Here is a 21,748-nt window from a genome sequence, read left to right on the forward strand (position 1 = left end):
TCATACTGTGGTGGCGGCTCTAAAAAATATAGATTTGTTGATATGCAATATTTTAATAAAAAATCACTCTATACGATTCAACCCTAATTTTTCTATGCCTAGTGAATTCACTGTTGAGATTTTTCTCGCACCCAATAACCGTTTGCATGGATATACAACGTGCCAACGTGGAAATGCTTTTCTCTAAATTATATAACACTCAACTATACGAGATAAATACTATCAGGTTCAATTTCTCACTTAATTTCGTTCGCATTCACTTCATAGGTTTAGCGCAAAAGAATTATGTAAGACTTTTTTATAAGGCAATTCAACCCTGAAATATTTAAATATTGGCTGTGTTTTCCGTAGACTAAACCTAATGTAAAATAGATATTATTGGGAGAAATTAATTTCTATTATAATGTCAGAGTTAGTTATTAGATCAGGATATTCGATTGTTATCACTCAGGGATCATCAAAATACTCTGTTTGAAGCCGAATTATTCTTATGATAATTACATACGGAGCAAAGCTAATTTAAACGTCATCAGGATCCTAAGTAACAGCGAGTTATTAAATTGCATGTTATTAGCCACGTATACTATTGAATAGTTTCATTAAGAACTTAATTCCATTAAAGCTATTAATCTGTCTCTAGTTGCATCAATAATTTCTTTCCGATTCTGTGCCATAACATGCTCTGATCTAAAGCACACAATAATGTTATTGAGAAAATTAAATGTCTAATTATCATGCGTTGCCTTCACATGTATGAGTTAAAAGTCAGTATGGATGTTATATACACAGAGAATAGACTGGATTTGAGGAATTTTGTTATTCAGCTGTAAAGGAACTGCACTTTAATGGTAGGTATTTCGTTAGAAAATAGACATGCGGAACTAAAGGAATTTCTCGCAATCAATTGCCTGGATTAATTCGGTGCTGAACATAAATTAGTGCATTAATATTTGAGACTAGATCATTTTTTAAATGTATCTATTCACTACACCACAAAAATTTTGCGTGTTTCGTAAGTATTCAATTCACAAATCTATAAAATTTTAATTTTGAATTTTGAGAATGCCACACAGACAATAATTTTAATTGCTGCCATTAGCGCGCATTTCCGAAACGTTCATTTCTCATGAGGATCTTCTATCTGAAGTGATTGCTTTTTAGTTATTTGCATTTCTAAAATATTGAAATTCTAACGTATAATGTTCGACCTAAGTCAAACTTTCGGCGCGCATCATCATCTTTTATTTAAGTTAAATCTCAAAACGTCAAATTTGTATTTAAGTCGTCGATTCCGGCGGTCGTTGCGAGACGTGCGGTCTTTCCGTCGATTGTGTTTTATGCGTCGCAGCTTGCGGGAACTTCCGTGCAGCACGCGAATCTGAACGGGAAGTTGATCGCGATCCAGGCCTCCTCATTATTATTAATATCCTTTAGAATCAGTCCATGCGATCAAGTAATTGCGCCCAATCTTCTCCACGATATAATTGCTTTCCGATATGATCCATGAATATTAAAAGTGCAGCTCCTATTGAGCCCACCCACAGAACAGTTCATTGCAGTGCGTTTGTGTTTCAAGTTAATTAAGGTGGATCTTACCGAAGGCTATGTGATATTTAAAGCCGTAATTTGCGTATGGATCAAACTGTTTTGATTAACCTGACCTTTAATAACTGGCAAAGGACTCGATATTTTCATTACTTCCTCTGGAGCTTCACCACAAGTGCTACGTAGCATGAAATTACAAAGGTTTTGGAAAAATTAAATTGAAACGGTTACAAAATGACTCGAAAACGCTGATAAACTTTCAAACAATCGTCCTAGGAGCATGTTCAATGTTCATGGGGACATTCAATTGTTCTACTGAATCAAGTAATCTATACACTTTTATATTGCTGTATGTATACAGCAATATGAATAAGATAACCAATATGGTATGGGTTATCTTATGAACTATGCCACATAAATCATTTTGACGCGAGAGGACATTTGGAGCGGAAATTAGATGGATAGAAGAATAAAAATTTTAAGAAGATTATTGTGAGGTGTTGATTGGGATGAGGGATGTGAAATAGAGGATTTCAACAATATAAATGTTAATAGAAAAGAGTGAAGGGGTTTGAAATGTGTATAATAAAGAGAAGAACGATTCGTTGGAATTGTTTTGTCGTGCTGAAGAAGAAAGAAGAGTATTGTTACCAGGATTAGAATGTTTACTGACGAGAAAAAAAGGCCGTTGGAAACAAGAATTGCTGTAGGTGGGACTAATATTTATAAAAACAACGTGTGAAATGTAGGGAATATGTGTGTCGTAATAGGAAGAAGGAGTTTCTGTTAATAGACAGGGTGTTTTGGATTTGGAAAAAACATGAATTATCTAGAAACGAAGCGCTGCGAGGGAGTGGGGTGTTGTGAGGGTAATGAGGGGAGGTTTGTGAGGGGAGAAGAGGGGAGTCAGATCAAGAAGGGAAATGTAAAGGATGCAGGTTATGGCTCTGTGAGAGGTCAATAAAAAGTCGCTTGGGAAATACACGGCTAAGTTCTCCTCGATCTGCAAATTTTGCGAAATTTTAACTTTAGGTGAGCGTCGGAGGTTTCATCATGGTACGGCGGAGTGTATTTCGGAATTACTCGAAAAGCTGCTATGGGAAAATGTAACGATTGCAGATGAAATGAAATGAATTTTGAGAATAATGATTGAAGATGAGATGAAATCTTACCACTTTCTTAACATGCTTGCATATTTTTGCAAGACGCATGATTTTTTGCTTCAAAAAGTTCATGCGTGACAACCACCTCGATGGTAAATTAAAATTTCATTGACTCTTTTGTATTTCAAGTGAGAATTTGAGGACGATGAAGACGATAAACAAGGCGACGACAGCCAACGTGGCACTCGGACTCTAGCCACCATATTTCCAACGACGAGTGCCAGCCTTCTCTTTACGAGCCCGTACGTCAGGATTGAAGTACGACAAGGATCTTTGAGTATCCTTCGAGACACTACATTTTGCTAGATTTTTCTTCTTATTTTTCGACTGCGTGCGTGAAGACTGGAAGTGTTCGTCAGCAATCTCAGAATTCAATGTTGGAGAATGACCAAGAGATGACGCAGTGAGAGCGAAATACTTTTGAGTTTACCTCCGAGAACTAGAGCGCCAGTCTGGAAAATAAGTAGCATCACAAATATTTCTTGGCGCGAGAAAATCCAACATTGCGCTTCATTTTGGATTAAATTTCCTGAAAGAGCGCTGCTGTCATTATTGTCTTACGGGACTATGATACAATAGGAACTCTGATGGAAATAATTTTTTTGATTTATTCAAAGTTGATTTATTCATTTGACAGGATGAGCAAACCATGTTCAAATTAGATGACCTCATTTAAAATTATTAAGCAAGAAAGTTATTCAGATTTCCAGCTTTTCCCAATGGGAAATTGAGATTTTTTATTTACTTTGGAAATAATGTGTGGACACCCGAGAAAAAACAATACGAGAGCTAGTTCTACCAAAAATGCACGAATCAGTGTATATGTCAGATTTATGCCCAGCTATTTGTTGTTTTTAAATGAAAGTTCTGCAATATTGTCACCTGAAATATTGGCATCACTATGATCATTCAGGATGAAAATATAGCGTGCGCTTTGAATCGAGTGAACTCCGCATCCTAATTTTGTTGAGATCAACACAAGTGATCACTTATGTCTTGGTGGTTCGTCGTCCCATTAAGTAGTTTGCTCATCGGGTCGTCGCTCGAAGTATATATCAAGAAGTTTGACTTTAGATCCTAAAAATGTTCTCTGTTTTTTAAATTCATTTTAATTTCAGCTTAACCACGGCTTTTTACGTTGCATTGTTTAGTTTGAACCTTATTTTAAAGGTCGAAATAAAAGTAATGAAAATAGTTACGTTGGACCGTTTAAATCTCTGTAATGAATTATCTTAAGTAAAAATTCCTACATCACAGTCAAATGGCCTTAATTTTATACTAAACACACTCATATTGAAATAATAAGTTAACTAAAAAAATATCGTATATGTCAAAGAAGCATGCATTGCTGTTTGATCGATGAAATAATCATTAGAGTTCATCTCCATGAAATTATCTCATGCACTCTCTTATTCAAATCTAATAATTCCACTAAAATCGCCTTATAATTTGGGCCCAAAAATGACGGGTGGTGATCAGTTTTATTCGGCATCGACTCATCAGCAAATGTCGGCAGATACCAAATGTCTCTTCAGTAACCGAATTATGTATCGCAGCTCGACATTATTGAGCATCTTTTGTGGGTGCTGCCCGGCGCTATAATGTTGTTCCGAAGCATTACCTTCTGCCTCATTGTCCTGCCACTCGACATTTTGTCTGCACTCAAACTCGTCCCTAAAATGACGATATGGAAACAAGCGGCAAAAAAACAGTTCGGTGTCCGTAACGAGTATCACTATTTTTTGTGTTCTTAGCTAGATTATAGCGTAGAATTGCCGTTAGACATTTTTTGGTAGTAACACCCTATAGTTTTTTTAATTTTATTAAGTCATTTACATTATGATGTATTTTCGTGCCTTTGGCGTCCTCTTCAAGTTTGGACAAACATGACTCGTTTTCTCGATGTCATGTTCGTGTCAAGGTGTCATTTAATACTTATTGCCATATCTGATATGCATTTAATACTTGAAGTTTGTCAAATGAAAAGTAATATCACAATTTTTAAATGAAATATTTTATTGGATCCGACAGTGGTTTTCCTCAATGAATCCAAAGATATGTATAGTCATGTTTATTTGCAACCGAAACGCTTGTTTTCAAGAAAAAAATTTAAAATAATATAGAATTTATTTATTTATTTGTGGATTTTTTATATCCAGCAAAAAATAATACGAATTTTTTTCATTCCAGACGAGGCGGGCGCAGTCCTGCACCATCACCGCACTTCACCGCGCATCGCCAGAGACCCGCAATCCTTCCTTACGAACATCCTTGTTAACGTTGCTAAACGCCCACTGTGTTTCTCACGAAATATTTCATTTATCTATTTAACATCTGATTTTATAACCTATGATACAGCAGTAATATAATCAGCACCTTCTATTTGTTACTTGTTTAATTTGTAGGCTTGATAGAGAAGACAACAGCTGTTTTACTTATAGTTTTAATGACACTGGAGCCTAGCCATGTTGGCTTCCGATTTTACCCCTGAAGCCGTTAAATGAACTGAAATGATTCATTGATGAGGTTAAAGAGTGAATCTTAAATTTAATTCTATTTACAATGCTTGGAAGCACTGACATGAGTAACCCCAACATGTCTAGCCACACAATATCACCGGGCAATGCAAGCCCTTCACGCCTCCCCAATGATCCAGTCAATGGAGATTCACGTAACAAAACCGACAAAGAAAACAACGAGTTCGTTTCAACTCAAGACACCATCATCGAAAAGAACAACAAAGGAAACGGCGACGATACCTACAATCTATGTTGGAAAGAGTTCGCTTCAAATCTTGGTTCGTTCTTCAGGTAAGACAAAGCTGCAGAGCAAGATAATATTCGATGAGTCTGAGAAAAATATTCTGAACGTGAATAATATATAGAATAAATTTAACGGCTCTGATGAGTGACTTATCGGCTACCAAAAATTATTAATTTTTGCGGTGTTTTTCACAGAACATGCTCGTAAGATTCGCAAGCGATACTCTCATGATTAATTGTACCTTTGGTTAATTTGTTATTACTAATGAGTTTTGAACACAGTATTGGCACTTGCGCATGTCTTCGTTGCAGAGAAATAAAAGACTCGGGCGAGTTTGTGGACGTGACTTTAGCATGCGAGGGACGGCAATTGCCCGCCCACCAAGTGGTTTTGTCGGCCGCAAGTCCCTTCTTCAGGCAACTACTTAAGGTATCTCAATAATTTCTTTGAATTTCATTGATATTCAAATTTACATTGGTAAGAAAAGAATTTTCAATTGAATCATTTTTCATTTGCATCCCTGTATGATTTGATTTATTTTCCGAGATAACAAAAATGATAAATAACGCAGGCAAAATTTTGTCTGCCTAAAATAGTCCGATCACCTAATTTGAAGTAATTGTTTGAAAAGGCGATTTTCTACCATAGGGTCTAGAAATTCCGACCAATAACGTTAGATTTTTCTTCATTAGGCTTAACTTAAACTATAAGGACATTAGGCACAAGATCATTCTGGTATCAGTTAAAATATTCCATGGATATATTTAATACAGAATGAGACAGACTATTAAAATTTTGAACGATATAGACAAAAGTTTGAACGAAAAGTATATTAAAACAACAAATTACACGTTTCATCATTATTCATCTCAAATGATGAATGCTGTTAAAGACCTCCCCTCAAACACAACACTAGGCAATATAAAAGTAGCACAATAGATGATTAAATAATAAAAAGGGGAAAATCATCGATGGTGACTTTTTAAAATTGAAACTTGAAATATATGTACTCATTTCCAGGCAATCTATTTCCTCCACCAGAATGGCCATTATTTCTCACCCTCCACTTAAATTCAACACTTAAATTCCAAAACTTTCAAATATTTGTCGGAATTCTTAACATTTTTTTAAATTCAAATAAATAATCTTTATTATGCCCACTCACTAGGTATCTTAATTATGAGCTTTAATTGTATATTGCATTTCTGGTATTCGTTGTTAAATTCTCAGCGCAGAAGCGTTGTTCAGAAGCATTTCAGGAAGCCTTGTCACCGAAAGTTATTTTCTCTGTCATGTCTTGAACACCCAATTAATGTCCCCTGATTACCACTGTGCAAAGACCTATTATTCTCCCACCTTTGCTATCAAACACCAACAAACCAAGCAAGCGTCGTTGGTCTGGGCGTCTCAGTTCGTCCTGTGCTGGACTTCTCAACAAGAGCATCGCGATTGCTTACTCATCACTTCCGATCAATTAAGATGAAGACACTGTAATGAGAGCTCATTTGTGGCTGCCTTCTATTGTAGCTGCCATCTTCCAAGATTCTAGTCTGGTTGGCGGGCTGTAATGGAAACCGACTCATCGAGTGTCACGCTTTCTAAGGCCTTGCTTTGCTCTTCGATCTCGTCACCGACATCGGGTATCGGCCTCCACCAACCTGGCCTATCAAGTATCGCTCCCCGTAGCTTGTTTTGGAACGCTCCGAGGCGCGCAACATCCTTCAATACTTCTTGGAGAAATTCGTGGTCATTAAGAATGCGATGCTACTGAATAGCTGAGTCATCGTTGCTGGCCCATGCTGAAAAAAAATTTAGGGATAATTTAATAGTAAAGAATATGCTATTCAAAGCCGTTGACTTCATAGTATTTTGTGACGCCCGATTTAAAAAGTTGCTCCTGATTACACCTGATTCATCAATACCAACATGTATAAACTAAATTTACAAAACTATGTAACAATATAAATAAACTCAAATAAAACTTAGGTGTGATCTTTTGTGCTATATTCGATCTAAATCGCGCAATACCTCGAAACAAACACTCCCCGGAGTCTCACTCAATCAAAATCCCGAATAATCTTACGTATCCGTCATCGTTCACTGTCCTCAAGTCCTGTAATCGTACATCGTCCTCGATCCTTTCTTTTCCCTGGATCAATTTTTACAGCTCGCACATCATAGGACGTCTCACTCAACACGCCATCTTACAACTTCGTCCATACACAGTCAAGAAAATAATTTTCATATGCTCAGTGACTATGAAGTTCCATTTGCTTCGATGTTAATTTTTGTTCTTATGTTTATTTTTGTTACTATTTATGATTTATTTTATTTCTAAAAACTGGCATAATAATGGAACAAAAAAGGGATTCACTGATGGAACCAACTTATTATACTAGTGGACTTCAATCATTAATTAATTATATTGAATAATTATACTAGTGGACTAAGAAATCAATTTGAAGGCCGTTATCGATGATATTCTCCTAGAGCACAACCGCGATAGATAATAATAATAATAATAAAACGTAACAGTAGCGTGAATTCACTTCACTACTTCATACTGCGTGTTACTGTCAATGAGGAACACAACTCTATGTTTCAATTCTGATCAGTACGGCATTATAGGCTTATTTATGGAGCTGGAGTGACCGACTGAGTGTTGGGTCACAATACATCATGCCGAGCGATGGCTTTTAAATCACCCTAATCATGCATCTCGGCAGCCGACGACATGATAAGAAGTAAATCACCTTATGCCTCACTCACGCACAACCTTTGATTTGCATCTTAACATTTGCGAGAGGGAAAAATGGGCGTCGAGTGGGGGACGAACTTAGCCAGCTTTATGTCTCAAAGGTCATACTCATTATTGAAATCTGACTCGGCACTTCTCGTGATCGCGCAAAGAAGAACTGACATCTGAAAGTATTGTTGCCTTCCAATTTCAATTCTTCCGCCCTGCACAGACTTTTCGTATAACACACATTTTTGAAGGAAATAAATTGAATACGATGCTGAAACTGAATTTAGATTTCAGAAATGAATTTTTTCTTATGTTCTAAAGACGCTTAATGGAAGTTTATTGAGACATAATTCAGTTATTATAGCATTCTTCAAATTCCTAAAAGTCAAGAAATTTATAAATTTATTATAACACCATTCATTTCTCGAAGGAAACGTTGTATAACACTGTTCGTTGTACGATACCAAAACACGTAGTAAAGAGATAAACATCTGTACATTCGCAAGAATGTTCTCATTAGGTTGTAGGAAATGTCATGCTAGCTTTACTCAAAACACGATGGTGTTTCTAAATCCACTCAAAACATGCGAAGCAGTCGAAACATCGGTGATTATTTAATTACCAAGAAATAAGTTTTTCAGTGAAATCTGATTATAATGTTGATGACATACATATTTATTTTTTTAGGGAAATCCGTGTCAACATCCTATTGTGATCCTGAACGAGATCCGGTTCCGTGAGTTGGCCCCACTGCTTCAGTACATCTACTGCGGTGAAGTTGAGGTCCCGAGGAACTTGGTACCCGAGTTTCTGAAGACTGCAAAGTACCTTCAGGTTCGCGGGCTGCAATCTGAAGTGGACGACTCAGTTGTCATCAATACAACCGACGATAGCGAGAAAGAAATGAAGATTAAAAGTCCTTCTCCAGTGCCCACCAAGGAGGAACCCACTGTGGACCAGACTGTGGTTGTCACGTCAACCCAGTCTCCAATCGTCCAGTCGCCCTCCATCGAAGCCTCTACATCGATACCACCTTCCAATGAGCCTAGAAAAAATCAGGAAACCACTACGGGATCAATCAGAATCACCCCAAAAAGCCCCCCTCCTAAAAAGTTATGTGAAGATGCAAAGGCATCCAACTCAGTACCGTCAAGCCCTGTTCACAAGAAGCCGAAACTTTCGCTAAGCCATTCCGTTTACGACAACTCACCTTCTCCTGGTCCTCGAATGACACCGCCTAACTTACTGAACCACCCTTTGGCATCTGCCCTCAAAACTACGCTTCCTCCCCATGGCTTGCCTCCGCTTCCGGGAGTACCGATGCCTCCGATGCCCATACCTCCCCCTAGTTTCTCGTCACATACATTGCCATCAGCATCTGCAGCCCAAGTCTTTAGCCAACACATGTCGCAGCAGATGTCTCATCACTTCTCCCAGCAGATGTCGCATCACATGAGTCACCAGTTGTCTCACCATATGTCCCAACAAATGTCTCAACACATGTCCCAGCAAATGTCACATCAGTTGTCTCAACAAATGTCGCACCAAATGAACCAGCAGTTGTCCCAGCACCTACCACAGGTTCCGATGGACGACGCAAGCGACACGTGCGCATCAGACAAGTCTGAGGACCGCAGCCACTCTAGACCTGACCAAGATGGCGACGAAGAAATGGACGGAAATTCACTGGAAAAAATGTCAGGGCTTGCTAATATGGCAGCTCTGAAAGGTGAGCATTGCAATATTTGAATATCATACAGCCATTTTAAAATTTTTAACATCCATAACTTCAAAACTTGACGCAACTAAAGTTCTAAGGCATATATTTGTTCCTTCACATAACAACCTTTCATTTATTTTTCCTTTTATTGTCAAAACTGCCAGTGAAAAGAGGTTATTTGTTTGAACATCGATATCAAAAATAATTTTCCACTACTTTTAAGACTATACACGAGTTCCATTGCTGACGGTGAATCACGATAGCAATATAACAGCCCCTAGCATGTCCGTCAGTACGAGAGACTTCTCTTTCCAGGCTTGGGCGGCTTCCCAGGCCCGTCAGGCCTCATGGGCTTACCAGGCATCGGCGCCTCCCCACATCCTGACTCCAGCCCCGGTAAGCGCGTCGTCTGTTATGTTCCTCTTGCGTCTTGCAGCTCAACTCGCCTCGTTACTCTCAGCAAACGTTTCTATAAATCAACAGAGGTGTCATCCTATCGTATCTCAACATAATATTCATCCTCGTCAGATGAGTGAATCTTAAACTGAAATCTTGAAGTTTCAAGTTAACTTTCAAACTGATATATTAATGCTTATGTGCTGAAGCAAATAGATGACAGATACAATAATAACTACGCGTAATTTTCAAGATTTCATTGAATTAAATTTTTTTCAGATATCGAGTCTTTGAATTCATATATAGAATAAACTTTATCTCATTCTATTACCATATTTCACTTTGCGTAGAGTTTTGGGGCATTTGAACTGCACATTTTTCTAAATTCTTTGTCCGATTTCAATCCATTGAATTGTCGTCGGTTATGCGTATTTGAACCGATTAAATCTTCTTCGTCTGGATTTATAAAATAAAAGAAATCTGTTGAGCTGGGTCCCTCAAATTGTTCAGCAAAGCTCAAAGAACTTTTGAACGAGAATAAAAATGTATCGTAAGTTCTGGACAAATAATAAAATAAATCCAAACGAACAAGATATTTTTGTAACTTTTAAATATGATAAAGTTTGCTGTATTTTTATCCATCTTGGTCCATGGTTTGATCCACCATCTCAAGTGTGTCATTTTGAACCTCTTTCAATTTTTCGTGTGTGTCCAACTTACGACTGCATGCTTATCCACAGCAATAAGCATGAAATTTTTGATAAATCTCTGTGTTTTCTAAGAAATTTCTGGCTCATGTTTTGATATCTTTATTAATTATTTGCTCGTTGCTGCAGAGAATTTACAGAGCTTCGTGTATACGGAGGATTATTATAGGCTCGCCTTTACTGTTCATGACAGCGTTCCGCAACGAAGTGAATTTCTCACTCCGAAATTTAAAGTAAAAACATCAGTAAATAATGCGTTAATTGTTTGCGCATAAATTCCTGGAAATGCCTTAGCTTCACAGTGCACTATCAACTTCAAAGCCATACTCGTAAATTTGTTTCTGACCTGAAAGGCTTTGTCATTTGGCTGATGCTAATACATAACGATTTACATAGGTATACATAAGTATACTTAAGTGTACGACAACCACGAGAGTTCATTCGGGAGTGTCATCGTGCTTCGTTTTGTATGCACGATTTAATGGATAAAATTTGTTCTTATTTTCAAATCAAACAACAGTCGATTATTAAATGGATCTTCAGATGCTGAATTCGGTTATCAATTTTATATTCTTTAATTACGCCAAAAAATATTATTCATACGAACATGGGCTTAAGATGTACCTCGACGAAAGCAAATCAACATCGCAGAAATTGTTCGTTTTTAGAAAATTTCAAGCGCTGCAGGCGAGTCCTTGAAGGTAAGTACTTTCCTTGTTTCCACTGAATTGTTTTCAATTATTTCACTTTTTCTTGATTATAATTGCATTTCAGTATTTAATATATACGTCTTTGATGAAAAATATTCGGCTAAAGCAGTTAAATAGGTCTTAAATTTAGTCTTTCTTTCAATAATTTTTCAATATATTTTGACGATCATGAGCGAATTATGGCTGATTTTTATATATTCAAATTCATTCCCCTCAGTCTTTTATTTATTTGTGCAAGTAATCACGGGCTATTTCAGGAATTAAAATTTGAAGTTGCTTCGAATTATTATCGTCAGTAAAAGAAAATCATTAATTGCAGTTATAGCGAATACGAATTTATTCACATAAATTGCCATCTCCTACAAGTTTTCAGTAATCATTACGATTAAAATCGTGTTTTCAAAAATATCGTCTTCTCGTTTCGCATAAAGAATATCACTGAGCGAATCGGGATCAGCCTGTGAAATGAACTATGGTGTTCATCATTCATTGTTCTGCTTCTACGAATCTAAATTTTTAAATGTTTTTCTCTCTGCAATTTCGATGTCGTTTTGTTTGCTGCATGTTTCCAGGATATTTTTGCTCCACTCACATTTTTTCTCTTTTTGTCCTTGGCTTTTTTAACTTAAGCATGAAAAATATTGTGATAAGTTGAAATATTGATGACAATATAATATGTATAAATAATATTCGTAAAATATCTTTCTGTAATCGAAAGGTCAGAAATTCATGTCTTTTCCTTCTTTTCAGAGCTCGTCAGATCCGCTATTTCCTGGGACTGTTTTAACTGCTCTCCGTCCTAACGAGGACTTCTTTAAAAAAACGGAATACTTCGATTTATTATTGCATTATAAAATAATTAACTTTGGAATCGAGCTGCCCCAGAACCCGTAACTCGAAAGTAAACATTATTATCGAAGAAAATATTTTTATGACGACTCGACTCGTCGCATAAAAATTACAAAGTATTTATCAACCACAGAAATCAATATTAAGAAAATACATGGATTGGAAAATGAAAAGATTATACAAATAGTTCATGACTTGAAGGTTTAAGGACACCCTGTATTCAAAAAATAATTAATTCATCTAATCTTCTATACGTGACACTTAATTAAAAATTATAAATTCCCGTAATTAAATGAATTCCACATGATTTCATGTTGTATAGCTAAATTTACAAAGTTACAGGCGATATGGAAGATTGCCCGATTTCGCTCAATGAACAAAGCTATCTAATTTTCAATTGCAGAGAAAACTCCAAGCTTTAACCGGATTTTTTACCGTACTGATAGAATTTTCCCTCAATTCATACTTTTAAGAATATTTGAAGAAATATAAAACCAAAGAAGTATCCCATTTTTTCATTACCTAAAAACTTTATCAAAAGTTGTGATTTTCTTACACGCAATAAAGGAATTAATTTGGAGTATTTATGGTCCCTAAATTTCATATAATTAAAGTCTGGCATTTATCCGAAAAATTATTCAAAATTGCTCGGGATGGTTTTTGTAAAGAGCCAGTTACGCTCTTTATCCAATCATTCAACTCTGCTAAAAGAGTCTCATTAAAATTGTAAAAATATCTAAAATACTTCTTACGTGGATTATCTCAGGTCGCAGCTATTTCCAAATTAAACATCTACTCAACTACTCAGACTAATCAGTAATCACGCATTCATAATCCCTCAAACAAGAAACAAGTCATAATAATTAACTGCGAAATAAGTATTTGGGTAAACATCGATCGTGTGCGAATCGATTGATCAAAGCTCATCTGGTTTTCTCGGAGTGATTCATTGAGTAACTTGCTGAGAAAAGCGCCGGAGCGGAAAGGCTGCGTTGTGGTGCTGGCAAAGGTTGACATTAAGACGGTAATGCGTACAGTGAAGCACCAAATGGCGGCATCAATTGTGCATGGCCTCGGTTATGTTCAGTCCACGCCACATGAGCGCGCCCGCACCATCTGTACGTAGAAGGCACAAAAATCTCAACAATGAAAGGTCACGTTCCGAACGCAGTCGTGGATGCTCGTCTCGCCGTGAGTGTGGCTGAGGAAGACACTCTGTTCAGCGTGAGTGTGGCTGAGGAAGACACTCTGTTCAGTGTGAGTGTGGCTGAGGAAGACACTTTGTTCAGCGTGAGTGTGGCTGAGGAAGACACTCTGTTCAGCGTAAGTGTGGCTGAGGAAGACACTTTGTTCAGCGTGAGTGTGGCTGAGGAAGACACTCTGTTCAGCGTAAGTGTGGCTGAGGAAGACACTCTGTTCAGCGTGAGTGTGGCTGAGGAAGACACTTTGTTCAGCGTGAGTGTGGCTGAGAAAGAAGCTCGTCTCACCGTAGTTTGGCTACTCGCGAAGCTAATTTCACTGTTAGCGCGACTACTCTAACGTGATAAGCCCTGTATTGTACTTGTTGGCTTTACTCACATAATAAAGATATTTCCTTTCCTTTTATTTTTTGACATGACCTTCGATACAGTGGTAATTACGAGTACATGATCAATGTTATTTTTATTCAACACTGCTCGCTGATATGTATCTGCATAATTCATCTCATATGTGTCGATACAAAAACAGCATCAGGAAAATATACTCTGCTATATGATCAGATATGTGATAATTTTAGTATTTTTCCCCTTTGTATGAAATTTCTAATGTTATTTCACAAAATTTGTCGCTCAACAAAATTTTTCTTGGAAAACTGAAAAATTTATTGATTGACGTTTCAATATAAATAACAAAGTTTAGAAAAAAACTTTCGGGCATAGGTTTCAAATTTTCAATACATATTATTGATCTAATATATCTAATTATATAATTTATATTTAACGCTTGTTAGTGCCGTCAATACCATCAATAAAAAGTGTCCGGCAGGTGACTATAAGAACTGCACATGCAGGAAGCGTAAGAAAATGTCACCGCAGTCCTTAGAACTTTTGTTTTATTAACCTCTAATGCGTTACTCAAGAGGATGAATAAATCCGTCTCGTTAACTTTTATTAATGCATATTAATTTGTTTATATGAAACTTATTTAGCGAAAACTTCTATTCCATAAGCTTGACATTTTCAATAGATGTCTTACGAAAAATGTGAATATAATACTGTATTGAAGATAAAGTTTGCTACTTATCTAAAATTGCATTAAAATTGCATAGTGTGCATAAGGTAATGTTATTAATGCGTTTAGAGAGTGTCATGTTTAAAACATCGATATCAGCGTATTTCATCAGGACGGTAAGTAAATGTTAGACGATCAGAAGTTGCAGCGAGTGAGCTCATCAAAGTTGCTTCATACTCATCAATGTCTAGAGATCGTCTAGAGGTTAAATAATTCTTTCACAGTTCATTTATATTATATTTTAGAGTTTTTCATCCTAAGCTATTAGTTCGAGTCTGTTAGCTTATTTACAGAGAATATTAAAAACTTTTATCAGACTCTGTGCGCCTTCGTTGCCTACACAATGTATTGAATTTTTTAGTTAAGTTGGCTAAAATATAGCATTTCTGCGAATATATTAATTCCGGCGCAAGCTTTAATCACACAGCTCGATGCCACCGGCGTTTTATCTGCACAAGTCCTTTTTTAATTCTTAGTTACTCGAGAATGTTTAGTGACACAAATTCCCCAGCATTTAGCTGTATCCTAGTACCGCATACAGTATAATGCTGGTAATTTCGAACGACAAGAACCTGCTAATCCTCCAAGCGCGTCAGCGACGCCGCTTCTACTTGAGAAAAGTGATTATATTGAAATTTTGAAGTGCAAATTAATTTTGCATCTGTGTTTTGATGTCATGGCCTCTATCATGTTTGTTCGAAATAATTTATTTACCAATTAATTTTTTATTATTTTATATTATTCCTTGCAATACTTTCTTCTCATTAATCAATTTCTCTCACTTTCATTGTTTTGATTGTATCTTCTATGTTAGTTGAAGCTCATTGAGATTTGGCAGTCATTTCATTTTTGCAAAACTTCTATTGATTTGTCCTAACTTTTAGCTCTTCTTCGGTTACCGTCATTGTTGGTGATATTTATTCATTTATTTTCCGATTCCCTCACCTTCCACTCATCGTTAATTATTCATTTTGGTGGAATAACTTAATTTTTTTCTTTTAATCAATTTTCTCGCATCATTTTGTGTTGGGTTTACATTTCTCTTATTAATTTTGATTCACCAAACACTCACCTTATACATGTATTTCAGGCCGCCCCCGCTTTGACTTCTACCGCGTACGAGCCACAGATCCTCGACCCTGCCAGCTCTGTGGCAAGATCTACAAGAACGCGCACACTTTGCGCACTCACATGGAAGACAAGCACTCCAACTGCAACGGCTTCCGCTGCGTTCTGTGTGGCACAGTCGCCAAAAGCCGGAACTCCCTCCACTCACATATGAGTCGTCAGCACAGAGGCATTAGTACCAAGGACCTGCCTTTGCTTCCCATGCCTTCTCCATGGAGCCCAGAGATCGCTTCGAAATACATCCATATTGTGGGCGGCGTTGGTGAAGTTGTACGGCAGAATTACCGCAGGCCTGACCGTGAGAGGGTGGATGGGTCGGACGGTAACAGCAGATCAGCTTCTTCCTACCACGAAAACGGAGCCTTGTCACCGTTCATCAAGTCCGACGACATGAAGGACTCGCGTGGGTTTGACCCCATAGGACGACAGTTCGACATGGGGGGATATGGAGGAATTAAACCGCCGATCCCCCCATCCCTGCTCGATACATACCTCCAGATGGTCCGTGCTACAGGTGGGGACTTCATGCCTCCCGGGATGATGGGTGGAAGACCTACATCTGTTCTTGACTTGACGAGAGCCACGTCGCCTAATCGTATGGACGATGACGAGACGCGAGCGTCAGATAACTACACTGACGATGACAGCGGAGGGATGGACGAGAAACAGAATGGCAACAGTAGGCGTCCTTCTGTGGCAACAGGCGCACGTTCGCCGGCATCGGATGAAAACGAAGGCAGCAAATGGCAACTGCATTAGGACCTGCAACGCACTTTGCTTGGTATTTTAGTCCCTGTACCTGCGCCTATCGCTAGTGTCTTAGATTTGTCCACAATTCGATTCATTTCGCGCTTTAGTGGCTTCTTGCATCCTTTACGTAAAAGTCCTTACGTAAAAGTCCTACTGTCGCATCAACGTAAAAGTCCTTCATCTCACTTAATATGTGTCCAGGATCAATTACAACGTTGTCTCACTTCATAATTCAGGAACGAATTTGTCGCGTGTTCAGAACATAGGTAATGAATTAAACAACTTTATTTATGTTTTATCTATTGTGCTTGTCCCTTCTTGCTAACTTAATTCCGTGAATTAGACAACGTAATTTCAGGTAATATGCAAAGATTCAGCTACAAGTAGAAATTCTAGAATCAATTTAATGGTCACAATATTTATCTACCATACTTTCAATGGTTGTTTATTCTGTATGAAGTTAAATTCAAGTTTTTTGCTATTCACGTCGTCGTTGATCGTCCTGTTGTGTAAACTCTCCGTCCATTCCACGTCCCTTGCTCCTACCTATTTATGTCCCTCCCAAATGTCTGTGACTCTCTCAATGAAATTATTTTTCAAATAACCTCTAAAAATATAAGACTTTTTGTATGTATTGTGAAGATCCATCTCAAGAACAGTCATAAATTTTAACTCAATTATTCAACCTCAATAATTAATTTTTTGTTTCAACTATAATCAGTTGTGCTCTGCGTGAAAACATGACTGGCGATAAATGAAAGGTAATAGTACTCTTAAGTTACTCATAAATTTCTAATTTATGTGCCTAGAGCTACCGGACCTGCATTATAGATTTAATTTTGTAATCTTAAGACCTCACTATGATGTAGGCCGTGTTTGGCATCGTACAATAATGCCAGATTTGATAGCGATACAATGTGGTAAGCTCTAGGCCAGCGCGCTATTGTAAGTCTCTGGCCATCGTTAACTGTAGAGTGCCTATGTTAAGTTAGGGTAGCACTGTTGCTAGCATTGAAACGTACATAACTACATCTACAATATTGCATATAACGCAACTCCAGGGTTTGCCTTCCATTTTTTATGAAATTATCTTTAATACTTTTGATGCTTAGGGAACAGCATATACCATATTTAACAATTCCATGTGAGAAAAATTTGGTCAACAAAACCCCACCATATACCTTCATTGGCTGATCACATGAACAAAGACCACAAAGTTTGTGCTGAGACAATGCACCAAAAGTTGATGTAAAAGGTAAACAAATAACTCATTCCCCAATAACTAATCTTACTTCATCGTTACAACTACGTTTCATGTACTAACCGCCATCATTCATTTCTTTCTCGGCGAATATATTCTTCTCACTCATTCCGTATTGTCCGTATATACAAATTATACACAGAAGGCAAGCCCTGGATAACGTTGATTGTAATGCACCGCAGCTCGTTTCGTCGGAAAAATCTTCAAATTTTTATTTTCAGTGTCACGGGAACACTTGTTACTTAACAGCAGCGCTGTCGCTTTTGTGGTGACTTATTGAAGTGAATACTTGTTTTCCAGCCGTAACTCCGTACGTTTTCTTTGCATTGAAAACACAATAAATAATAAAATTTATTTTCATTCCGGAGACCACACGATTTTTTTTCTGAAACTTGGAACATTATTCAAAGTGAAATTTGTGAAGGGATTTGTATGAAATAATACTGTTGGTAATTAATTTCAAGATTATTGTTTTATTAGTAAAGAAATTGTAAATTAATTTCTACGCTGTTTAGAAAATATGAAGATTTTTTCCGGCTGCATGGGTGTGGCGGTTGAGTTTGTGCACTATCCGAATTATGTACAGAGAGAACGGTTGTGAATTTCGTCCGTTGAATTGAGTTCATGGTTGTATTTATGATAATTAGTGAATAAGAATCGCGCACTTCATTGCCTCTAGGATACCTGAACGCTTCAACACCGATGGCTGCATAGATGTTCCCATCTGAGATTTGTTCTGCCTGCAGTATAGTGTTGTGTTGAGGCTTCGTGCTCGTCACTCGACAAGTTTCTGAGAGAGAATTTTTTTTAAGAATTCATCTTTAGCAGCAATATTTATAACGTCGCATTCATTGTACGTGCATGTGATTACAAATTCGCTTCGTTCAAGTCGCGCAAATTCAACAAAGATGGAGAAGCTTACTCCCTCTGTTTTCGGTTTGTTTTTAAAAATGTGCAGGTTAAAAAAGAAGCTTTCCTGCTGGAAGCTAAAACTTGAGTTTAAGCGATAGAATTTACACCAAAACTAAAATATTTCATTTGATCATTTTGTCTCTTGCAGTTAGACTAAGATGCCATTTTGTTATCGATAGTGTTTGCCTAGACATAAATTTGCAATAGCCACTTTACAACAATAGCCATTTAAAAAGAAAACCGTCAGTATTGAAACCTTGCTATTTACAAATAATTTTAGCCTTCACCTGGTTACTGTTACTTCATCTGACCTTCAATGTTTCCTTTACAGTAGCCTCAGAATAATTGGAGTTATTCGACATGCAAATGACGTTACTTCTGGGTAAATTTAAAAGTTGTGTATATCGAACAATAAATTTAGCGCCGGAAAAGCTGATTACAAATGTCATTAACGGATCGTGATTGATCGTCTGGAAAATCAATGAGCCATGGCTCCACTATTTTATTAAGTGTGAAGTGACCTTGTCAAGATCCTCGGATTAAAATGAAAGTGTGTCAGCTTAGATTTTCAGTTCACCGTATGAATGCCCGTCATTTGTCATTTGAATGCCGTATGACTCCACTCCTTATCTATACTCCTGTTATTCATCCACTGCGTAAGCAGTGGCTAATTCGTTGTTAATCCTGATCCTGTTGCTCTGATCCTGTTGCTGTTCATTTCCAGTTTCCATAGCTGATTATTCAATAGACTTTACTATGCCGGATTAGATATCAACCCCATTTGTGGCAGGATTTTTATTTCAGAAATATTATTATTGAAATCCTTTTGGCTACTTTTAAAATATATATATAATTATATAATTATAATTTTTTACCAAATTATAATTTCCAAGTCTATCTAATGATTGCTAAAATTATTTTATTATTAAAAATTGAGCGTTGAGATAATTTTTCATAAACAAAATAGCTATTTAATGTTTACTAAATTTGTTTTAGTATTATAAATTGAGCATTGAGATAATTTTTCATGATCAAAAGAGCTACTCTTGATGCAAATAATTTTACATTAAACAGCCTCCTGCCAATAGGGTTGTGTTTACCCAACTCTCTGTGATCTCAATAGTTTGTGCTACTCACTCGTTACTCACAAGATAATCTATGCTGTTCCAATCTTACCTATGCTACTATCACTCCTGTTATACCAGAAATACAAGTACTGGTGAATCTATTCAACTGCAACTGTTACTGATCCTGTTAATCCATTTATATTGTAATAGCTTGGACGAGTTCTCATTTATTACCAATGTACATTCATAAGTGAAATTGGTGTTCTCATCGTTAATAGTTTCTCGTACGTTTCAAAATGTTGATTCGAATTTGAAAATTTCAGAGCCGCGTCGTATTTCTGAATTTCTAATAGAAATTATATTTTTGTGACATAGTTATTCAGACAAAACGTTCATTTGACTATGCATTGTAAACTTGTCAAGCCAATCTTGCCGCCAATTTTTAGCCGTAGCCATAACAGAGTAATAGCCACAATTAGCAATAGTCAATACCTGACCATAGTTATAACCTAGCAATAGTCATTCAGTATGATAGCCGTGAACCACTGCTTGTGATATAACATTTAGTGTCCGCCGATCACTTTTACTAATGCCATATTGATTACTTTGCCTCATCTATTGTATTCCTGCCATAGTATTGTAGAGCTAAGATTTATCCCTTGCAAAGATATTACATTGCAGTCCTGCAACTCAGTCAGGGGAAGAAATATTGGGTATGATATATAATCTCTTGGGTCTTAGCCACGCATGTATGTTTTAATTTGCTTCAGTCCAAGCCGTTACGGAGCTATCACCCCTTGCTTTCTTGATGTCTTCATTGACCGATTGCTTAACTTAAGTTTCTTACGCCGAAAGTTGCCACAGATATTTGAGTCATCAAGTAAAATCATCAAATAGGTCTGGTTACCGGATGAAATTTTTATAAGGCCCTTTAATTATCAGTGAAACTTGCGGCATATCCATTTGATCTCTTGGATAATAATAATTCGTAATTCTTTATCTTAGTTACTTATCTAATTTAATCCAAACGGGAATCGCTATAAATATTACCACTCAAAATATACGTTAACCCTGAATGCATTCATGCTGTTATATGCGAAGTTAATGTTCACCTTGAGTCGAATGTTCACGGCCACTTTACTCTGACTGGAAGCTGCGCGTGATAGTCTCATATATAACAGTGCTATTTATGCTTCGTCATTACTTACGTTGATAGGCTTAAGGCATCTTCTGTCATAGAGTTTCTGCTGCGTTTCAGAACTACGTAAATTATTTTTTCCTCTCATAGAATTCTACTACAGCTATATGGTATCTGGGCAAGTCTTGACTATTCAAAATTACTTTTCAATTCAATGAGTTGCTTACAGTGCCCACGGTCAATGAGTAGCATTGAGGAACCAAATATCATGTAAACTTGAACTGAGTCCGTAAAGAATCGAGTTTCTCAGATCGGCACTCCATTCGAATTGATCGCATTTTGTAGGTGAGAATGTTTTCGATAAATTCTGAAAAACGTACATGATAGTAACTGATATGATGGAGGAAGGTTGAAGGTCCACATATAGGGGACTTTGTCAAGCGCTTGTGTTTGTCTTTATTTAGGCACAGCTCACAAACAAACGTTTAAGCGTTCTAACAACGATAATCTCGATGTGTAGTGCAGCTACGAAAGCAGGTAATTAGTAAATAATGTTAATAATTTGTTATGCACCACAATCTTCCCGAATTCAGTCTTCATTCCAAAGATTTTGCCAGTAATC

At 37.0% G+C, this 21,748-nt stretch overlaps 1 protein-coding gene across 2 annotated transcripts in view; it reads left to right on the forward strand.

The window, feature by feature from the left end:
• Positions 1-18,370, forward strand: part of LOC108672251 (protein abrupt) — an 85,270-nt gene extending 66,900 nt beyond the window's left edge. For both annotated transcript variants that reach the window (XM_018159891.2, XM_047883874.1), the window contains exons 2-6: positions 4,899-5,518; positions 5,783-5,900; positions 8,905-9,946; positions 10,253-10,333; positions 15,961-18,370. In XM_018159891.2, the coding sequence (XP_018015380.1) occupies positions 5,271-5,518; positions 5,783-5,900; positions 8,905-9,946; positions 10,253-10,333; positions 15,961-16,757 (2,286 nt within the window). In that variant the 5' untranslated portion in view covers positions 4,899-5,270 and the 3' untranslated portion in view covers positions 16,758-18,370. The remainder of the gene's footprint in view (positions 1-4,898; positions 5,519-5,782; positions 5,901-8,904; positions 9,947-10,252; positions 10,334-15,960) is intronic.
• The last annotated feature ends 3,378 nt before the right edge of the window (positions 18,371-21,748 follow it).

Source organism: Hyalella azteca, unplaced genomic scaffold, assembly GCF_000764305.2.
Source record: "Hyalella azteca isolate HAZT.00-mixed unplaced genomic scaffold, Hazt_2.0.2 contig1749, whole genome shotgun sequence".
Lineage (NCBI taxonomy): Eukaryota > Metazoa > Arthropoda > Malacostraca > Amphipoda > Hyalellidae > Hyalella > Hyalella azteca.